A 20,139-nucleotide genomic window follows, 5' to 3' on the forward strand; every position below is an offset into this window, starting at 1 on the left:
AATATTTTTAAATCATCTTACATTACACAAGCTGTTCGTATAGAATTTTACGACTAAGCTTAGCCAAACACACTCTTAGTCATTATTTAAAAAAAAAATGTCCTAATGAAAGAAATCCTATAGAAGGTAATTATTATGAAATTTTATGGGTACATGTGATATTAGTTAGTATTAGGGATATGAAATAGGTTAATTTTAAACGGGAACCCATAGAAGTAACTCAATTTAATTGCACGTGCAGACAAAAGTGGGCGGGGCCGGGGCGGTAACCCTACCATAAACATATGAATTGATATGATCCCTCAAAAGCAGGCAGTTGCTTTGATGAGCTACATATTTGATATTGTTGTTACAGCCAATAAAAACTGAGCAAAATAAAATCACAGAAATAAGCATAAGCTCTTCCAGCTGTTTTCCGCTGTCGCATTAATCTGCATCTAGATTAAAGGAGAATCAACCTCCACAAATTTCCCCTCAAACCATGTCCATAAATTATGGTAATTAATATTTTTTTCCCCCTTTTTTATCCATTTTTTTTCTATTTCTATTATTTCTCATTATTGTGAAATTATTTGTAATAAAATATGCAATATAATTTAAAGAACATGATAAAATATTTAATATTTAATTCAATGTAAACTTAAAACATAAAGTAAGTTTATGGTGTAAAATAAGTGGGGATCACTTATTTATGATGTAAATTAAGTTCAATATTATAATTAAAGAGGGTTAGAGACCCTAATTGTTTCTACTTTGAACTAAATCATTATGGAACAGACGAAAATATAGAAAGTAGTTCATTATGAATGGGAAAATGGAGTATTTTTCTTTCTCAATTTTATTACATTTGGATAGACCCATTTTTGCTTCTTTCTTTTCTTTTTGTATTTTGATTTATTTCCTTTTTATGTTTTTGTTTCCTATTGCTTTTTTATGTTTAATTTTTTTGTTTTTTTTTTGTTTTCCTGACTTCTTTTATTAATTATTAACTATTATTTGTGCAATTTTAACCATAGAAGCAATTTTTATTATTTTATTAAATTGTATTTTTTTTAAAACAAAATTAATATAATTGTGAAAATTGAACTAATTAAACTTGAAATACTATGTACAGATAGAGTATATGAAAAATACATAATAAAGTCGTGTATATTAGTGAAAATTATTATAAAATGATGTATATATATAAGGTGGTTAGTTTTATGACAAAAATTCACAATGATACTTATTCATTTTGTGCGTCATTATATAATCAAACTTTTCGATTATAAAAATAATTATAAATATTAAATACATTTAAAATTTATTCCACATGATACAAAAAGGTGTCATTATTATGCATTGCATGAGCGATACACATACTAATTAAAATGATCTGTCAGCATAAATTTAAAAAGTTGATTTAATACCATTTTTCAATATACTATTCGAAATAGTAGCCTCAACAATGATAAATCATTTTCCATTGTTTAATAAACAAATTTACCATAATTTATTTAGAGTACTTTGAATTTATAAAATATTAAAAATATAGAACAATCAAATTCGTAAATTTCAGTACTCAGTATATATATTTGTATACAAAATTTAAATTTAGTTTGAAAAAAGATTATTGATGCAGTGCGTCACACGGAAGAGACAATCTAATTTGGATAAAAGAAACATGTATTGTGATTGGGAAATGAATATATATGTAGCGGGTGTGGTTCTAGAGATAACTACATTCACTGTAAAAATTAATGCACTGTAAAAAATAAAAATTGCTCCCTTCATGATTCGAACTCAGGTTCTGTATTCATCCAACAAGATGATGCAACCACCGTAAATCTTGATGATCCAATGGCTGAAAATGATTCTTCGTTCTCATTTTATTTAGTGGTTCTTTCCTGAACTTCTCCCTATATTTGGCACATGCATATATATATATATATATATATATATATATATATATATATATATATAGGGGAGGGCTAGAATAAAAACACTCTTAAGTGTATAAAATATAAATGATTTTCAGCCCTTAGATCATCAAGATCTACGGTTGATTCGTAACCCTGTTGGATGAATTCGTGGTCCTGAGTTCGAATCTCAAAGGTAACAAAATTTTATTTTTCGCAATTCGTAACTCTGTTGGATAAAATTCGTACATTAAAAAACGTTTCTATTTATATTTTAAGAAGTGTTTTCAGTGTAGCCCTCCCCTATATATATATATATATATATATATATATATATATATATTGAGACTTGAGAGTCATTACGTGTTTTCGCGCCCAAATTCATTTTTAAATATTTTATCTATTATGAATAATCTTTTAAGTTGTTCACTAATCAATTAAATCTATTACTTTTTTAATCCCATTTCAGAGTTAATAAAACTTTGATAAAAGGGAAGATAAAATTAAAATACTTCATTCGTCCCAACTTTTAGTATCCATATTTCCATTTTAGTCTGTCTCATGTTTTGGTATTCATTTCTATTTTTAGTAAAAGTAGGCGAGACTCTTACTCCACTTTAATTATTTTAACAGTCACATAAAAAATGAAACTCTTATTTCACTCTGGTGAAGGCGGTTCTTACCAACACTAGTTTTAAGACTTGACTCTTGGATCTAACATGGTTTCGAACTTATGAAATTGAGTGAAACGTGGAATTTCCCGGTGTTCCTTTCCTCTTCCTTGGTTACCACCTCTTAAGTCATCTCCCCTTCTTCCTTAATAGTTGAATATTTTGAATAGGAGTGACTAGAATACTTCTTTCGGGATTTTCTTATAGAATTGGGTAAAAATTTGAACTTGAGTCCTTTATCAAATCAAGATTAGTCCTATTTATAGAGTGCATGACCTAATGGGTATTTTTGTAACTTCACCATTCTGACGCAGAAGGATATTTTCGACTATTTGCCCCCCTCTTCACTATGAGTGAGGGTAAAATTGTCTTTTCTACTTTAAAACATCTTTCACGTCAGCCGATAAATTGTTAGTTACGAAACGGTCCATGCAAAAAAGGGGAAAATGACCGCCTACCATTCAGTTAGACTAAGTGCCTGCAAGTGCGCATCTCCCTTTTCCGTATACACTTACTTTTTATCCTTATTTCTCCGCTCTGATCCGGCTACCTCAGATCTGGGTCTGCATAAGGCGTCCATTCTGATATCGATCATCAAATATATTCTAGGGGACTTTGACTTGATGTCCGACTTTGCTAAGACTAGGCACCTCCCCGCCCCGAGACTTAAGAGTAACTCTTCGAGCTTCCCTTTTTCCAAAGAGATCCCATTTAGATCTGAGTAAGTTCTGTTATGGGAGGATTCCCATTCTTCCCCAATAGGTAGGGTATTCGGCCTGTTGGTTTTTTCCAAAGGCAAGATATCAGAGCCTCGAATTCTATCCTCATCACACTCACAACATATTCAATTACTTTATTAAAATTTGTATTTGTCTCGTATCAATATTAAAAATTGGGGAATGGATGGAGTATATTGTTAGTAAACCATTGAATTTTTAGGATAAAACAGATTTAAGAAATACGCTACCCCGTAAATAATAATAATAGGAAAACAAAAGGTGGCATAAATAACATGAAAAAATTTGGTGGATGATGTACATAAAGTATAGTCCTTGTTGATAAATGAAATGGGACCATTTATTTGTGAATTTTAAATTTTATTGCTGTGGTGTCGAATCATTTATTGCGTCTTAGCGAGTGTGGCCCTTCATTTATTGAATAACACGTACGAATTGGATCGGTGGTCTATCCGGAGCCTCACTAATTTCTTCCTTTTATTTACCTTTTAAGGCCCAGCAGATAAATCAATTATTAAATTCAGATTTTATAAAACATGAAAGAAAAGAAAAATCCTTTAAAACACAAACACATAAGGGTAAAGCCTCACTAATTTTTTTTTAGAAAAAATTCAATGAGAGAAACGACAAAACATAAGATCAAATCATCCAGCAAAATGCAAAAGCCAACCCCTGAGAGAAACGACCAATGCGTGGAAAAAGGGACAGAATTCAACGGGGCCAAATCAAAGAGCACGCACGGTAACTAGTAACCACTATGGGTGAGTTCTCTTTAATTATAAATTTATCATGGAAAAATGAGAAATAAACAAAATTTCACATTTTAAATCATTTCTTTCTTTTCCCTCATTTCCTACTTAACATTTACTCATTCCTCATTTTCACTACAAAGGATGAATAATACTATCCCTCCAAAAATAGTGTGATAATATTATCCATTCTTTGTAGTGAAAATGAGGAATGAGTAAGGGTCAAGTAGGAAAAAGAAATGAAGGATTTAAAGGGTAAAATTTTAATTATCCCTTATTTTTCCATGATAAATTTACAATCAAAGAGAACGAACTCTATATGCCTACGATACTTGTTTGTTAGAGGTGATTATAGTGTAATATATCTATGATAGTATTATAATGATATGTACATATCATATTTACCGCCATTTATGTATACATGGTACATAATAAAAAAAACCTATGTCGTTTCTTACTAGAATTATTTTTATGTACAGAGATAATATTAATTTGATAATAGATTAAACTATTATAATTTCACTTTTTTACTAGTATAAATTAATATGTTAAATTATCAAAATTCCATTCTCCTATCATAATTTATTTATAAAGCAGATAATTTTATGCATTTGACCAAACATAGTATTGATATTTGATATTTCCTCCATCCATAATAAGTATGGTGTGAATAGAAAGGCACGAGTTTTAAGAAAATACTTCATCCGTCTCATTACAAATGTCCCACTTTCCATAATGAGATGTTTCATTATAAATGTTTCATTCTTTTTTTGGCAATATATTATTTCTCTATACCAAATATATAAATAATTTTCACAAATCCACTTTATCTACTTTCTCAACATTTCTTAATCTTCGTGCCCATCGAGTTGATTTATTAGATAATAAATTAATGGTTTGTGAGATCTAGTTTTTTGTAAATATTGTGTATGAATGAAATAAAGTATATTGATATATGTTAAAATGGAAAAACCAAACTTATTGTAGACGGACGAAAATGACAAAAAGACTACACTTATTGTGGATGGAGAGAGTAAAACATAAAATATCTCATTCAAACATATCAAGCCTTATTTCACATTATCAAATGAATGAGCCCTAATAGTATTATCTCTAAACTTAGAGTGTGTTCTTTTTATTGATAAATTTATCATGAAAACATAATATTACAAAAAAATCTTCTTTTAAAATTCTCTCTCTTTTCCCTCATTTATAACAAAATAGAATTTCATTATTTCTTAATCATTCCTCCTTTTCACTTCAAGGAGGAATAATATTATCGCACCAAAGTGGATGGATCATATTATCCCTTCTTGCAGTGAAAATAATGAATGAGAAATAATGAAATTCTCTTCTGTAGAGAATAAGGAAAAAGAAGAAATTTTTGTTACTCTTTATACCCTCATATAAATTTATTAATCAAAGAGAACACATCCTTATACTACAAAAATATATGAGAGAGTTAATATATAATTATACTAGTGAAACTTGTAAGTTATTGTGGTGGTCGATTTTAATCACAAAAAAGTTAATCTAAAATAAAAAGGGGGAAATATGTGAAACTGTGAATCGTTGTGGAAATCAATGGAATGCCGAGATATATAAGAGATTTAATGTGAATCTTGAACATTCAAATTTTTTGGAGAGAAATCCCTGCGAAGATCAATGCAATACAAGCGAAAATAGGATATTTCTTCTTGATTGTTGGAGGAAAATGAGATTATATAAATGAAACAAGAAGGCATTTTAACAGTAACCCAAAATTTCTTCTTAAAAAAAAACAGTAACCCAAAATTTGAATTATAGAGCAAACAAAATGCTAGAGTTTCGGTAAGTATTTTTAATAGCTTTTGTTGTACAGTAAAAATCCAATTATTTATAAATATTATTCCCCCGTAGTATTAAAATAGATTCTATTCTTTTGTACACAGAGATTAAGAAACTTACTTTTGAGGGGAAAAATAGCGTGGTCCACACCAATTGAGCATTTTAAATACATTATTAATCTCTCAAAAAAAAAAAAAAAAAACCTGTCACCGAATAGCCAATGCGACTTTCTTTATGTGCTTTGGTTGTTATTTTACGATTGAAACCTGTCAGCTCAATCATTTGAACTAAATAAACTTTCTCATGTTATCCATCGAATTTGACTGCATCATTTGGGCCAGTCATTTTAAAAATAAATATTTTCACAATATTTTGAAATTAAAAAATAATGAATAATATTATGGGTTAAGTATCACATACATCCATAATATTGACATCCTTTTCACGTCTGGTACCTTAAACTACACTTAGGTTCAATTAACTCTCTAAAATCTTAAATTGGGTTCAATTAACCCCTCTGTCCTAACAGTCCCCTAACATCGTTTGCTTTTATATTTTTTGTTAGAAAATAAATAAATAAATAAATATCAAAGAGGCCCACCATCATTTTCCCGATGCCTAACAAGGGCAAAATATCCAATAACAACACAAACCGCGGCGACGAGATTCCCTTCCTTGATCAAAACCCTGACCACGAATTCGATGATCTCGGCCGTCAATTTCTTCCCTTCCACTACCAGAGTCTTTCTCGGCTTGCCGCAGAAGGTGAGCAACACCAGCACTATTATCCACATCACCAGCGTGGTCGGCACCGCCACCATCGACAACACGCCAAATTCCGCCCCCAGCAGTAGCGAGGCGTAGAGCGCCGCCCAATTACCAGACGGAGAGGCTGTCACCGACTCGAATTCGTACCACGAGAGGATGGATTTGAGGAAATTCCACGAGAGGAAGATTATGAGCGTGTAGACGAAGACGAGGATTTCTGGCGGGGGATACCGCCTTGGATTGGAGATGGATTGGTTGCTGATTTTGGGCGAGGGTTTTTAGAAAGAAAAAAAATTATAAAACAGACGGCGTTAGGGGGCCGTTAGGGCAGATGAGTTAATTGAACTCAATTTAAGACTTCAGGGGGTTAATTGAACCCACAAGTCTAGTATAAGGTGTCAGACGTAAAAATGGTGTTAATGTTAGGGGTGTATTTGATACTTAACCCTAATATTTTTTAAGTCTTAATAGCTATAATCTTTTATCATAAGCCCCTCTATAAAAGTGAAATTACAATATCATCTATGTCGATTATGATTCTCGTATGCCGATAAAAAAATATTTTATTTTTTTAGAACTTGTTTGTTACGTGGTATGCAATAATGTTTGATATTTTTTTACTGTGATTTCTATTAATTTATTAAATATCAATATCATGTTTGATAAAATATATATACTCCCTCTGTCCCATTAAAAGTGGTATGTATTCCATTTGAGCCATCCCATTATAAGTAGCATGTTTCCACAAATAGAAAAATTTAACCCTTAAGGCTGCGTTTACTTTGATGGATAAATTTATCCATGAAAAATAATGGATAACAAAAATTTATGACTTTAAATGTCTCCTTTATTTTTCAACATTCGGCACAAAAGAAATGTTCACCATTTTTCCCTCCTCATTTTCACTTCAAGGATGAATAAATATTATCCCTCTATTTTTGAGTGGATAATATTATCCATCATTGAAGTGAAAATAAGGAAGAAAAAATGTGAACATTCTCTTTTGTGTCAAATGTTGAAAAAGAATGGAAACATTTAAAGGCATAAATTTTTGTTATCCATCATTTTCTATGTATAAATTTATCTATCAAAGTAAATGCAATCTAAAAAGATATGGACCCTACCACTTTTAACAAATTTACATTTTTTCTTTAATTTTCGTACTGAAAAGTTTTTGAGGCTCTTATAATGGGACGGAGGGAATATAGAAAATGTATTATGTCATAACACTTTTCAGGTGTGATGTAAAATTCAAAAAGTGTATATGAATAGTAGATAATAGATCGTAATTTATATAAAAAAAAATTGTTTTTTAAAATAAATAATATATTAAAGTGTTATAAATATCTATATCACACTTATCATAGTATATTAATAAAAAATAATACTCCCTCCGTCCCGTTAAAGTTGGCAACATTCGTTTCGGCACGGAGATTAAGAAATTAAGTGTTATATGTTTTAATAGAGCGTGGCCTACAATTGTTGACCAAATTAGTGAGTAATTGTTGACTTAATTAAAGTAATTTTGGCATTTTTAGAAAGTGGTCTACAATTGTTGACCAAATTAGTGAGTAATTATTGACTTAATTAAAGTAAACTTTTGCCATTTTTAGAAAGTGGCCAACTTTAGTGGGACACCCAAAATAGAAATGTTGCCAACTTTAATGGGACGGAGGGAGTATTAAAATATTATAGATATCTATATCACACTTATCATAGTATATCAATCGAGCTCTTATAGCTAACCACAGTTTTAAGAGCATCCACATTGGTGTTTATTTGATAGGAGGGGACCACAATGAGTAAGGAGACCACATTGAGATTACTTGATAGCTTACTTGATTTTTTTAGTTTTGATTTTTATGTTTTTCATTTAATTTTAATTGCTCAAATTTAAATAACACAATTTACTAATAATTCACATAGAAGGGAAGTATTGATTTAAAGGAGAAAAAAAAAAGTAAAATTCGCAAATGGTCAAATTGACTGAAAATCAATTTTTTTTAATTTTGCCAAAAATTTGCCGTTTTCAAAATTTGATTTAGTTTTTTTTTTTTTTTTTTTTTCCTATAAGGTCGCGTGTAGAACACGCGCCATTATTTAAGACAAATTGAATATATTCGAATAAACGAGTAGCCCTCGAATAGACAATCCCTGCATTGGGCTATTCGATGCTTGGACTATTCGAGTAAGGGGCGTCGAGTAGCCCAATACGAATGCTCCAAAAAGTGAGAAGAATAATATTGGTACAACTACCAAAGTTAACTCCAATAATTAATGACAGCCAAGAAATGTGTACTAGTTTTCTCTGTTCTTATTTTCATATAAACATTTATTTTATTTTTCTAAAAGGGTGTACTGGACCATTTTTTCTTTTCTTTTTTCAAATGAGGTGTAGACAATTTAAGTGTACAGAGTTGGATTATTAAGCTATTATATTTTCAGTCTTTCAGATGCATATTACTCCATATATACAACATTATCATTACAATTTCATGTAAATATTTATGCTGCCCATGAAATAGAATATACGATGTGACATTTAATATACCTAAAACAGTAAAATATAAAAGCGATATATACAGTAAAATACACTAATTTTTCAACAAATTTTGATTTTTTTCGCATGATTTTTAAAATTTGGAAAAAAGTATATTACCTTTCTATTTTTTTTATTTTTCCCTCAGGTATAAAATACCCCCAAATAGAGACTAATTTTAGGGATTTTGATTTAATTTTTTTAATACTTAAGCGTGAGGGATTTTCAATAGTCACAGATACATCGACTTTATTATGCCACCTTTATTATCTATCACGCTTCGGTATAAAAAATTCTAAGTTAAAAGCTCTAAAATCAACTTCTATTTGAGGCTCCTCATATCCGTATAAAAAAAATCAAAAAATGATGTATTTTTTTCAAATTTTAAAGATAATAAAAAGAATTAGAATTTAATCAAAATTCGTATATTTTACGACAAATATCTCAATATCAAATACTCCACGAGGAAATTTACCACGCATCCATTGACCTTGAGTCAAACAAAATTAATTATCGATCTGATATCGAGCAGTTGAACCTGTGGTCGTCTTGCAATATATGTGTATATATTTATCTATTCCAAGAAAGCCTCCCATCTTCTGGGCCATATATTTCCATTTTTTTCAAAAAAGAAAACAGTTATTTAGAATTATACATATAGACAGAAACTGCAGGGAATTCCCAAAAGCAGCATGTCTCCCTCCGGTTGTGTTTCTATGCTTTTCCTTGCGGTTTTGACATTGCAGAGTGCAGAAACGCGAAGGTTGGGTGAGAATAACAGTTCAATCCCTGCAGTTTTTGTTTTCGGTGACTCTACAGTTGATTCCGGCAACAACAACTACATTCAAACTATTAGTCGGAGCAACTTCCCGCCCTACGGAAAGGATCTCCCCGACCACATTGCCACCGGAAGGTTCACCAACGGCAAGCTCGTCACCGACTTTTTGGGTGCGTACTCTATTATCCTGCATTTCACTCGTATATATATTAACACATATGGAAAATGACTAAATGCAGCTTTGTTGATAAGACATTTTTCCGAATTAGTATTTTGTATATTAAGTGTGGTAAGTGAAAAATTGAAAAGGTAAATAAAAAAAAAACTTTTGCCATATAAAGAAAGTGTTCAAGTTTCGCGAGACAGTTCGAAAAGAAATACTGCTCAAGATTCGTGGGACGGAGTGAGTACTTATTTTTTAATTAACTTGTAATGTTAAACTTTTTTGAACAAGAGTACTTTGTTTTATAGAAAGTTAAAAGATACTCAGTTGTGTAAATAAAGAATTAAAAGTAGTTATTGAGAATGTGATTGCGAGTGATTAAGTTACTACACCATTATATTTAGTAATTGTTGACTTGTCAAAGTCTGGATTTTACAAAAAAGTACACACATTTTTACCAACAATACGGATCTTAGAACTAATCAAGTAAAAAATTAATTTTTTTTACGTGCATATATATGTAAGTATGTATGAACAAAATGTGCTTTATAAAATTTAGTGTGTTATATACATGATATGGGTTTATATATGTAAATAAATTAACTTGGTTTATTAAACCCAAAAGAAAATCTGGCTTTGGAAAGGCGATGAGAATCAAGACAAATTTGAATTATATATCTATAAGAAGTACTTGTAGAACTATAGGAAAAGTCCCTTTCATCTCATTTGTGGCAAAACAAGCATCTTTAATTTGTAGCAAAAAAAAACATCTCTATTATTTGTAGCAAGCTGTTTGCTTTTAATATGTGTGTGTCTATATATATATGTGTATGGTTGAGATCTACTGAGAACTACAGATAAATAAATCCATGAAATTTATGAATAAATCGATGAAATTCATGAACAAATAATGCGATTGTTCATGTGTTACATTAATTTATTCTTGTGTTCCCATTTTTCACGAAAAATAGTTATTTTCACTAAATCGTGTGAGAAAGTATCCTATGGCTGATAACTTGGTGCTGCATTTTTTTTTTAATGTATCCTATAGCTGATAACCGTATATATATCAACAACTTTCAAACATTACAAAAAATAAAGAATTAAATACTAGATGCTGCAATTTGTGAGGTGTTTAGTTTATACATGAATTAATAAATGATTTAGCAAAAATGTGAAACAGCTTCTTATGCGGGGATCAAAGAAATGATACCACCCTACTTAGACCCCACGCTTACCGTTGACGACCTCAAGACCGGAGTCTGTTTTGCTTCTGCTGGCACTGGCTTCGACCCCCTTACTGCCCAACTCAATGTCTCTCTCTCTCTCTCTCACACACACACACACACTTAATTGGTGGATTTGTGAATTTTGGGGGAATTAATGCAGGTCGTAATTCCTATAGAAAAGCAAGTGAAATATTTTAAAGAGTACAAATCAAGAATGGAAGTGGAGATTGGAAAGGAGAGGACGAGAAGGCTGATAAGTAATGCTTTTTTTCTAATAAGCGCGGGCACTAACGATTTTATGGTTAATTATTATGGGCCCACGCAAATTCGAAGCAAAACCTACAATATTTCTGGCTATCAGGATTTTATATTACAGCTTGCCCAACAGCTCATTCAGGTATTATTTTTACTTTCTCCCTCACAATTTGCATATACAAATAACATTACATATGATTAATTTCCATTTTTTCTAGTTATTGTAGCTGTCGAATTAAGCAGACAGATTTGAAATATGTACCATAAGTTCATAACATTTCATATATGTACCATATATGCATGTGTATAGCGATGAGATCACCAATATATATACCTGCACCATATACATTAACCTAGGAAATATTCTAAGTGGCGATTGATAAAAAAATTATACTCCTAGTCGATCGTTTATAAAACGTCATTACACTGTACTATTCTAATAATTAAGTAGTTGTATTAAATAACTGTTCTGAGATATTGGACATTTTATTTTTATTTTAATTAGGAACGAGGATTGAGATTTTTTACCATGTTTTCTTACTTTTTAATACAGGAATATCATTAAGATATAGTATAACTCGTGGTAGATACAAATTAATTAATGCTTCAGATAAATATAAAAACACTAAGTTGCCAGTTAGGATTTTTACTGTACAAGCTATCATTTCATGTATGACTTTATTATGCATTAGCTGTAAAAGTACAATAAAATTTTAGTTACAACTGTACGTGTGTATGTATTAGTTTAGCGGATGATTAATGTCCAAGGCATGAGAATTTGAGTTGAAGTCCCCGTGCGATCTTTAAATATCTTTTATATATTTGTCTAATTTATTCAAAAAAAAAAATAGTGTGTACAAACGGTCAATTTAATCATCATAATATCTATATATATTTACGAGGTGGGGGCCACATTCAATTTGTCCAACTGTTATTGCTTTTTTTTTTCTTTCTACAAAACAAATTCAAGAAAAGATTTGGAAAAAAAGAGAGGAAGTTTTAAAGGACGTAATAGTTATGTGGCACAGACGCACAGTATACATTTTTTTTTTTTTTGAGGCGAAAGACAAGTAATTATATTACTCAACGTCGGAACGTACAATGTCCTCCAACCAAGGAGGGTAATTACTTGTCCAAACCATGTTGCCAACAACATCACGCGCAGCCTGCGCAAGTCTATGTGCGGCAAGATTAGCCGTTCGATACATGTGGAAAACTCCCAATAAGCCCCCATCTCTCGCTACCGTAAGGATGTCCTGAAAGTCCTGGGGAAGGAATGCTCGATCTTCTTCTGGTCCAGCCATGATACGTGCCGCAAGCATTGAATCGGTGAAAATGCTAAAGGGGGCAAGGGCCTCTTCGACACAAAGGATGATCCCAAAAATCACAGCCATGACCTCTGCCACCATGGAGTTGGACGTTGGCTGAGTTTTCTTAGCCATAGCAGCGCGAATCCTGCCCTCATGGTCACGCACAACAACACCAACCCCGAAGGCAGAACCCGCTTCATCAAAGAGAGCATCAACGTCAACCCGGAAGGTGCCTCGCTTCGGCCGAATCCATCCCTTCTCCCCCAGCTGTAGGCCCATCACCGTGCTCACAGCAAATGCCGGTTTAGCATTCTGGAAAGCATCCCAGAGCGCCACACATTCGGTCTCAGTGACACATCGGTCCTCCCTCTTCCCATCATGCTTCGCCTTGCACTTCGCCACCCACACCTGCCAAATCATAACCACCCAGACCTCAAACTCTTCCTTTTGGAATTCTTCGCAAATCGCCACCGCAACATCCTCCATCTCCAAGTGCTGCGCCTTACACAACGTTGCCCAGAAACGTGAGTTCTGCCACGTCTTTCTGAGAGAAGAGCAAAACAGTAAACTGTGGGCAGTAGTATCCCATCGACTTTGGCAGCTCGTACACATCCCTTCCACCGGCACATGGTGTTCCCGTAAGTTAACTTCAGTAGGAATCAAATTCGAAAGCGCCCTCCACCAGAAAACCTTTGCCTTGGGTGGAATAGACAGATTCCACACCATTCGGCTCCACCATTTCGTCTCACGGCAGCTACTATTTGGGTGCTGGTCGAAGTACCCAATCGCAAGCAGGTAGGCCGACTTAACGGTGAATTCCCCTTTAAGATCAAAGCGCCATGATATCTCATCCATCTGCCCATGTTCCGCAATCGGGGTATTACGAATCAATGCCACATCCAGTGGCGAGAAGATCTGATTCAGTTTGGCGATATTCCACCCTCCTTCCTCATCAATAAGTTCGGCCACCAGAATCGGCTCCGGTGTCGTCAAATCTTTACAATTCAGTTTGCACCCATGAGCCTTTTTAACCCAAACATCCTCAAACACCTTGATGTTTCTGCCATTCCCTACTTTCCAAAGGCGCCCCTGGTCAACAATATCTCTACTCCATGCCAAAGATCTCCAAATGAAGGAGGCCCCCGGCTTGACCGTCGCACTCAAGATGTCACAAGTACGGAAATAGCGCGCCTTGAAGACCTTTGCCACCAAAGAATCTGGTCTCTTCATGATTTTTCATACCTGCTTTGCAAGAAGCGCCTTGTTAAAACTCCTGAGGTCACGAAAGCCCATTCCTCCCCATTCTTTTGGTTTACACAGTCTTTCCCATTTTCGCCAATGCATATGTCTCCGATCATCCTTATCACCCCACCAAAACCCTGCACTAAGACGGTTGATATCATCACAAATGGATTCCGGTAGTCGAAAACACTGCATGGCATATGTTGGAATCGCTTGGATCACTGCCTTGAGCAACACTTCCTTTCCGCCACCCGAGAACTCACGCTGATTCCAGCATGACAGTTTCTTTTGCACCTTTTCCGTGATATATCCAAACTGTAGCCTTTTTTGCCGAAGAGAGAAAGCAGGTAACCCCAAGTATTTTTGGATCCCATCCCCCTCTCGAACATTAAGCACTTGGAGCACCTCCGCAGTCGCCTCCGGTCGAGTGTTGGGGCTGAAAGAGGCGGACGACTTGTCAAAGCTAATCCGCTGTCCAGATGCTTTCTCATAAAGATGCAGAATATCCTTGATTGCTCTCGCCTCCGCCGGCCGGGCCCGAAAGAAAATCAAACTGTCGTCGGCGAAGAAGAGATGCGTAACACTCAAGACACCGGGAATGATTGGGACCCCCTGAATGGAGCGTGCTCTAGCCGCTTGATGGAAGAGTGATGACAGGCCTTGCGCGCACAAAACAAAGAGAAAGGGTGACAGAGGGTCCCCTTGTCTCAATCCCCTAGTCGGCCTTAGCTCGCCATAAACACCGCGATTAAGGAGGAAACTAAAAGTAACAGATCGCACACACCTCATGATGAGCTGCCAAATTCGATCTGGGAAGCCCAGGCGGCGTAACACGGCCTCCAAGAAATCCCACTCCACACGGTCGTAAGCCTTGCTCATATCGAGTTTAAGGGCCCCCATTCCTTCTTTTCCTTTCCTCCGGCTCCGAATCAGATGTTGGCATTCGAAACTAATCAAAATGTTGTCTGTAATGTGCCTTCCTTTGATGAAAGCGCTTTGATTCTGGTCCACAATCCTGCCAAGAACCCCTCTCAGTCGATTAACAATAACTTTAGAAATAAGCTTGTAAATTGTATTACACATACTAATGGGCCGGAAGTCGGCCACCACTTCGGGTTTGTCCTTTTTTGGGATTAAGCCAATCAAGGTCTGGTTCCACTCTCCAAACTCCATGTCATTGTTGAGAACATTGAGGACCTGTAAAGTAACAAAATCACCCATGGCTGGCCAAAATCTTTGAAAGAACCTCGCGTTGAAACCGTCTGGCCCTGGTGCTTTCGAGGGGTGCATATCAAAGAGGGCTCGCTTAACCTCTTCAGCAGTGAAGGGTCTGTTCAGATCCGAAGCATCCTCACACGAGATACGTTCTTCAATCGAGTTAACCACCTGCTCAATAACAGACTTTGAAGGATTAGAAGACGTGAATAAGGATTTGAAATAGTCATTGATAACCTGGGCTTTTTCCTGTTCATCTTCATGCCAATCTCCTTTAGTATCTTGAAGTTTCCTGATAGTATCCTTCTTTTTCCTCTTCGTAGCTAGCATTTGGAAAGCCTTGGTATTTCTATCGCCATTCGCGAGCCAATTGACACGAGCACGTTGCTTCCAATGACATGCCTCCTCCTCAACGGCTCGCTCAATCTGCTTTGAGAGCTCCAACAGCCTATCCTCAGAATATTTGTTGCCAACACTCCTAAGAAGAGTTGTTCTTTCCTCTCGCAGCTTCTTGATCTTTTTTGGCAGGTTGTCAAACCTCTTTCCCGACCACTTCTTAAGGAACAACTCGCATCTGTGGAGTCGCCTAGGCAAGTCCTGCTCAAACCGCAAGGAGCTCCATTCGCAAAGGAAATCAGGAACAAATTCTCTCTCCATGAACCATTTGTCTTCGCAGTGGAAACGGCCTCTCCCTTTGGAAATAACCTTTGCAGCCTCCACCTCGAGCCGGCATACCAGGGGCCTATGGTCAGAGCCGAAGAAGTCCATGGCTTTCACTTCCATCTGTGGAAAAACCTCTTTACAAGCCCCATTAGCAACGACACGATCAAGCCTCTCGAAGATCATATCGCCCTTCCTTTTGTTGCACCAAGTAAAATCCGTATTCGGGTTATCAAGTTCCTGCAGCCCACAGTACAACAAAGTTTCCCGGAATAACTGCATTTGGCGAGGTGGTCTGCCCCGGCCTCCCAATTTTTCTGAGTCCGAACAAATCTCATTAAAGTCGCCAGCAACCATCCACGGTGTAGAGGACATGTCAACATTATAACTCAGTCTCTTCAATAAGGTCCAAGAGATCTTCCTCTGATCCGTTTCCGGGTGGCCATAGAAGCCCGTAAATCGGAACGAAGCACCCTCACAGTTCACCACACAATCGATATGCCCCGGGGGGAAGGAGTTGATGCGAACATCCACCGGTTCCCTCCACATCATCACAAGTCCCCCACTCAAACCTCTCGCGTCAACAGTAAAGAGTCCATCGTAACCAAGTAAAGCTTTCCAATTTGTGCATCTAGAACTCGCGAGCCTTGTCTCGCACAAGAAGACGAGGCTCGGGGAAGCTTCGGCTAAGAGGCACCGAAGTTCGTGGAATGCACGAGGGTTTCCCAGCCCTCGTGCATTCCATGCGAGGCAAATCATTGTTGTCGGCGGGGCTGCCCCGCAGCCTCCGCCGTTAAAGGTGTCATCAAGATTTCCTCCTTCTCAAACTGGTCGTTCTTCATCCTTTTCTCCTCCGGGTTCCCCTCCATCACCCCATCATCGGGCCTCTGTTTCCTCACGTATCCCACAGCTCCCCCCTCCGTGGCCTGCCTATCATCTTCACTCTTGCTCCTTGCCATCCTTTTCCACCCTTTGCCTTTTGAACTCTTTTTTGCTTTTTTTGGCGAGATAATATTGATGGTGATAGGGTGGTGTGTGTGTATTTCACTCCTTCCTCTACTAACTTCCCTCCTTCCCTCTCCTTCAATCCTCTCTCCCATTCCCCCACCACCAGTTGTGATTGTATCCTGCTCCTCCTCTCTCATTGGTTGATCGCAAACATTGTCCGCAGACTGGGCAACACTCTCTTCAATCCCCACCATCGCCATATTAGCCTCCTCAGCTTTCCCATCCTTATTGCCGCCCCCATCCCCCTTATCCTGCTGGTCTCCCGACTCTCTTTCCAGATTGGTGGTGATTGGCTCCCCTTCTCTTGGAGGTGGTCGTTGCCCTTGAGGATTGGCTCTCGCGACAAGAGCTCGGCCCCGACCGTTAAGATTCCCTTGGTTCCTCGGTTCCTTTGCAGGTCGCCATAAGTCCGCTGCTCTCCCAGCCCTGAGCCAGGCGCCAAACTGAGGATTAATCTTGGCCTCCTCTCCCAGACTACAATTCCTCATTAAATGTCCAATCTTTCCACAAGCATAGCAGAAGAAATCCGGAAGTTTCTCATATAGAAGCACAACCATCACCTCCTTAGCCTCTGATGTGGAGATCGGAACTCCCCTAACAAGGGGAGCATCAATCGGTCTCGTGACTTTTACGCGCGCAAATCTCCCCAAACATAGGCCATTATCTCCCATATCCACAGCAATCACCTTTCCAACCTGGGAGCCAACCCGTCGGACAATACTATTTTCCATACACGAAATAGGGAGGTTATGGAGTTGGACCCACATTGTGATTTCATCAAATTTAATGGATGTAACAGTTTCCATGGATTCAGCCTCCTTCAAAAGCATAAGGTCATGAAGAAAGTGCCATGGCCCCTCAGCCAAAATTCGATCCCTGTCAGACTCAAGATCCAGAGAAAGAGCAAAAATATTGTGGGAAACGTACTCAACTTCGGACCACCCCCGGATTCCAAGGATTGATGGGAGTTTCTCTTTCAGAAGGTCCCGGGAAGGCTGGCGATCTGCAAAAATTTTACCCACAATGATTTTCTTCATCCGCAATCTGCCCCTTTCCTCCTCCTCGCGGGTGAGGGTTATGGCTCTTACTTTAGAGTCAGTCGAAAGCTTCAGTTCAGCGACGCGCTTCGCAATCTCCTCCGGATCCATCGCCAACGGACGCAAAGAACCACAAGGACAAACAAACGGCTGGTAGAGTACAGAGACGCCCCAAAACGGAGGGCAAAACTGGCTTGCAAGAACAAGCAAGGCGGACTCTCGAACCCTGGCGGCTAGGGTTACAGAGTAAGGCTGCGCTCCCAACGAGCGAAAAATCCGTGTAAAAAAATTAATAATTTTGCTTCTTAAGGCAGATACGCACAGTATACATTTATGATAATGTAAAATAGTACTCCATTTTCTTTGACTCTCTTTTATAGTAATAGTCAACTAGTTAAAAAAACATGGATGTTTTTGTGACAATAGCTTAAAATCATATTTTTTATTAAAGTGATTAGGAAATATATTTCGTATTAGTACTACTATTATTATTATTTGAGGTGGTGATGACAATTGACAACATATGTATTATTGAGCAAGTTGTATTAAAAATGGTAATAATAGAGAAGGTTGGGTGCAGGGAATAATGGAGCTGGGGGCGAGGAGGATTGCTTTTGTGGGATTGCCACCAATAGGATGCGTGCCAGCTGTCATCACACTTAATTCGGACAATGCCCTCACTCACCGCGGCTGCATCCAGCGCCTCTCCGCCGTCGCCCGCCGTTATAACACCTTACTCCAAATCAAATTGGCGGCTCTACAAAAGCAAACTCCCGCCGCCACTATAATTTATGTCGATATATTTAATAACATAGATCGCATGGTCAGAAATCCCCAACAATTCGGTATAATCTCCATACTTGTCTAATTTTAGTTAAAATAAATTTTACAGAATATTGAAAAGAAATACAATTTTTTTTGCAGGATTTGAAAATGTGAACCAGGGCTGCTGCGGGAGCGGAATGATAGAATTCTCGGTGTTATGTAATTCATACTCTCCGATTTGCTCGGATGATTCAAAGTATCTCTTCTGGGACGCCGTACACCCAACTCAAGCAGCTTACTATTCTGTTTTTCTGGGCCTCCGTCCGCTTGTTGATCGATTTATAAAGAAGTAGCTGCTTAGTCCTTTTTGTTTTTTTTTTTATTCAAAAATTATTTTCTCTTTATTTATACTATATTGAAAATTTATTTTTCTTTTATGTATAAAGATTCTCTCCTGATCCTATGAAACATCTAACAGCTCATATGATTTAATCATTTGCATTCTGAGAAAGAAAAAGAGTCTTCGTAACGCCAAAATTCAATAAAATGCTACAGATTAATCAGAGCTATATGCAGTTCGGGATCTGTCCTAATTGTTATCATTTGGTCGAAAGACATTCATATGATATTACTCAAATCTGTTGAAAATCCTTGACATCATCTAATGATACGCAGTGGAAATTACTATTAAGGATAAGATTTAGATTTACAATTGAATAATGTGTAGAGATTACCAATAGTTAGAATATAACTTACTTGTTGTGTTATGTAGCAACGAAATCTCCGATAGAATTCTATAGTGTTTTAAGTGTTTTCTCTCTTGTACGTATTTCTCGTGTGTCTGACAAAAGAATTAAATATATTCCTATTCTTATAGGAATAATATATACATGCATGTAACCCTAGGTTAAACATGTCGGGCTTTTCTTTTGTCTTCAATTAATTAATCCAATAGTCAAACTATTAACTAATTAATTAAAGCTTAATAGAATATATCATATATATCTTAATCTAGTCCATATATCTTTCAAAATCTTCTTGATCAAAACTCACAATCATACATGAGACAACTAGCGTGTAATCAGTCGAAATTCGATGAAGAATTAATTTACGTTGTTATTTATAATTAATTTACATATGCACACACTCTCCGCTAGTTTACTTAAAAGCTTGATTAAAGCCAGTTTGAATTTTGAAGTGAATTGTTACTAATTAAACCTTAGAGCTAATAAGGCCACTATAGTCTACACGCACAAATATTCCCCCACAACTCAAATCTCTAGAAACA

The 20,139-nt window shown here is 36.2% G+C and overlaps 2 protein-coding genes and 1 long non-coding RNA gene across 3 annotated transcripts; 1 reads left to right on the forward strand and 2 right to left on the reverse strand.

The window, feature by feature from the left end:
• Positions 1–6,469: 6,469 nt before the first annotated feature.
• LOC131025452 (uncharacterized) lies at positions 6,470–9,675 on the reverse strand. Its single transcript, XM_057955242.1, has 2 exons — positions 9,665–9,675; positions 6,470–6,908 (listed from the first exon to the last, which is right to left on the reverse strand). Exons 1-2 carry the CDS (start codon positions 9,673–9,675, stop codon positions 6,470–6,472), a joined length of 450 nt encoding a protein of 149 aa, XP_057811225.1.
• A 91-nt stretch (positions 9,676–9,766) lies between these two features.
• On the reverse strand, positions 9,767–11,524 carry LOC130985390 (uncharacterized). The gene is made up of 2 exons (XR_009088957.1): positions 11,369–11,524; positions 9,767–10,154 (listed from the first exon to the last, which is right to left on the reverse strand). It is a non-coding gene; the product is annotated as an uncharacterized LOC130985390 (long non-coding RNA).
• Positions 9,882–19,321, forward strand: LOC130985389 (GDSL esterase/lipase At5g45960-like). Its single transcript, XM_057908347.1, has 5 exons — positions 9,882–10,137; positions 11,314–11,444; positions 11,520–11,756; positions 18,667–18,931; positions 19,011–19,321. The coding sequence occupies exons 1-5, from the start codon at positions 9,882–9,884 to the stop codon at positions 19,202–19,204; spliced, it is 1,083 nt and encodes a 360-aa protein (XP_057764330.1). The 3' UTR covers positions 19,205–19,321.
• Positions 19,322–20,139: the final 818 nt, after the last annotated feature.

Source organism: Salvia miltiorrhiza, chromosome 5 (assembly GCF_028751815.1).
Source record: "Salvia miltiorrhiza cultivar Shanhuang (shh) chromosome 5, IMPLAD_Smil_shh, whole genome shotgun sequence".
Lineage (NCBI taxonomy): Eukaryota > Viridiplantae > Streptophyta > Magnoliopsida > Lamiales > Lamiaceae > Salvia > Salvia miltiorrhiza.

What these genes read in the sequence shown, in the direction of transcription:
- LOC130985389 (XM_057908347.1), top strand. Translation starts at nt 9,882, where the DNA reads ATGTCTCCCTCCGGTTGTGTTTCTATGCTTTTCCTTGCGGTTTTGACA. An exon ending in GCTCGTCACCGACTTTTTGG is followed by an intron (nt 10,138 to 11,313) that starts GTGCGTACTCTA and finishes AATGTGAAACAG; the next exon opens with CTTCTTATGCGGGGATCAAA. An exon ending in CAGAAATCCCCAACAATTCG is followed by an intron (nt 18,932 to 19,010) that starts GTATAATCTCCA and finishes TTTTTTTTGCAG; the next exon opens with GATTTGAAAATGTGAACCAG.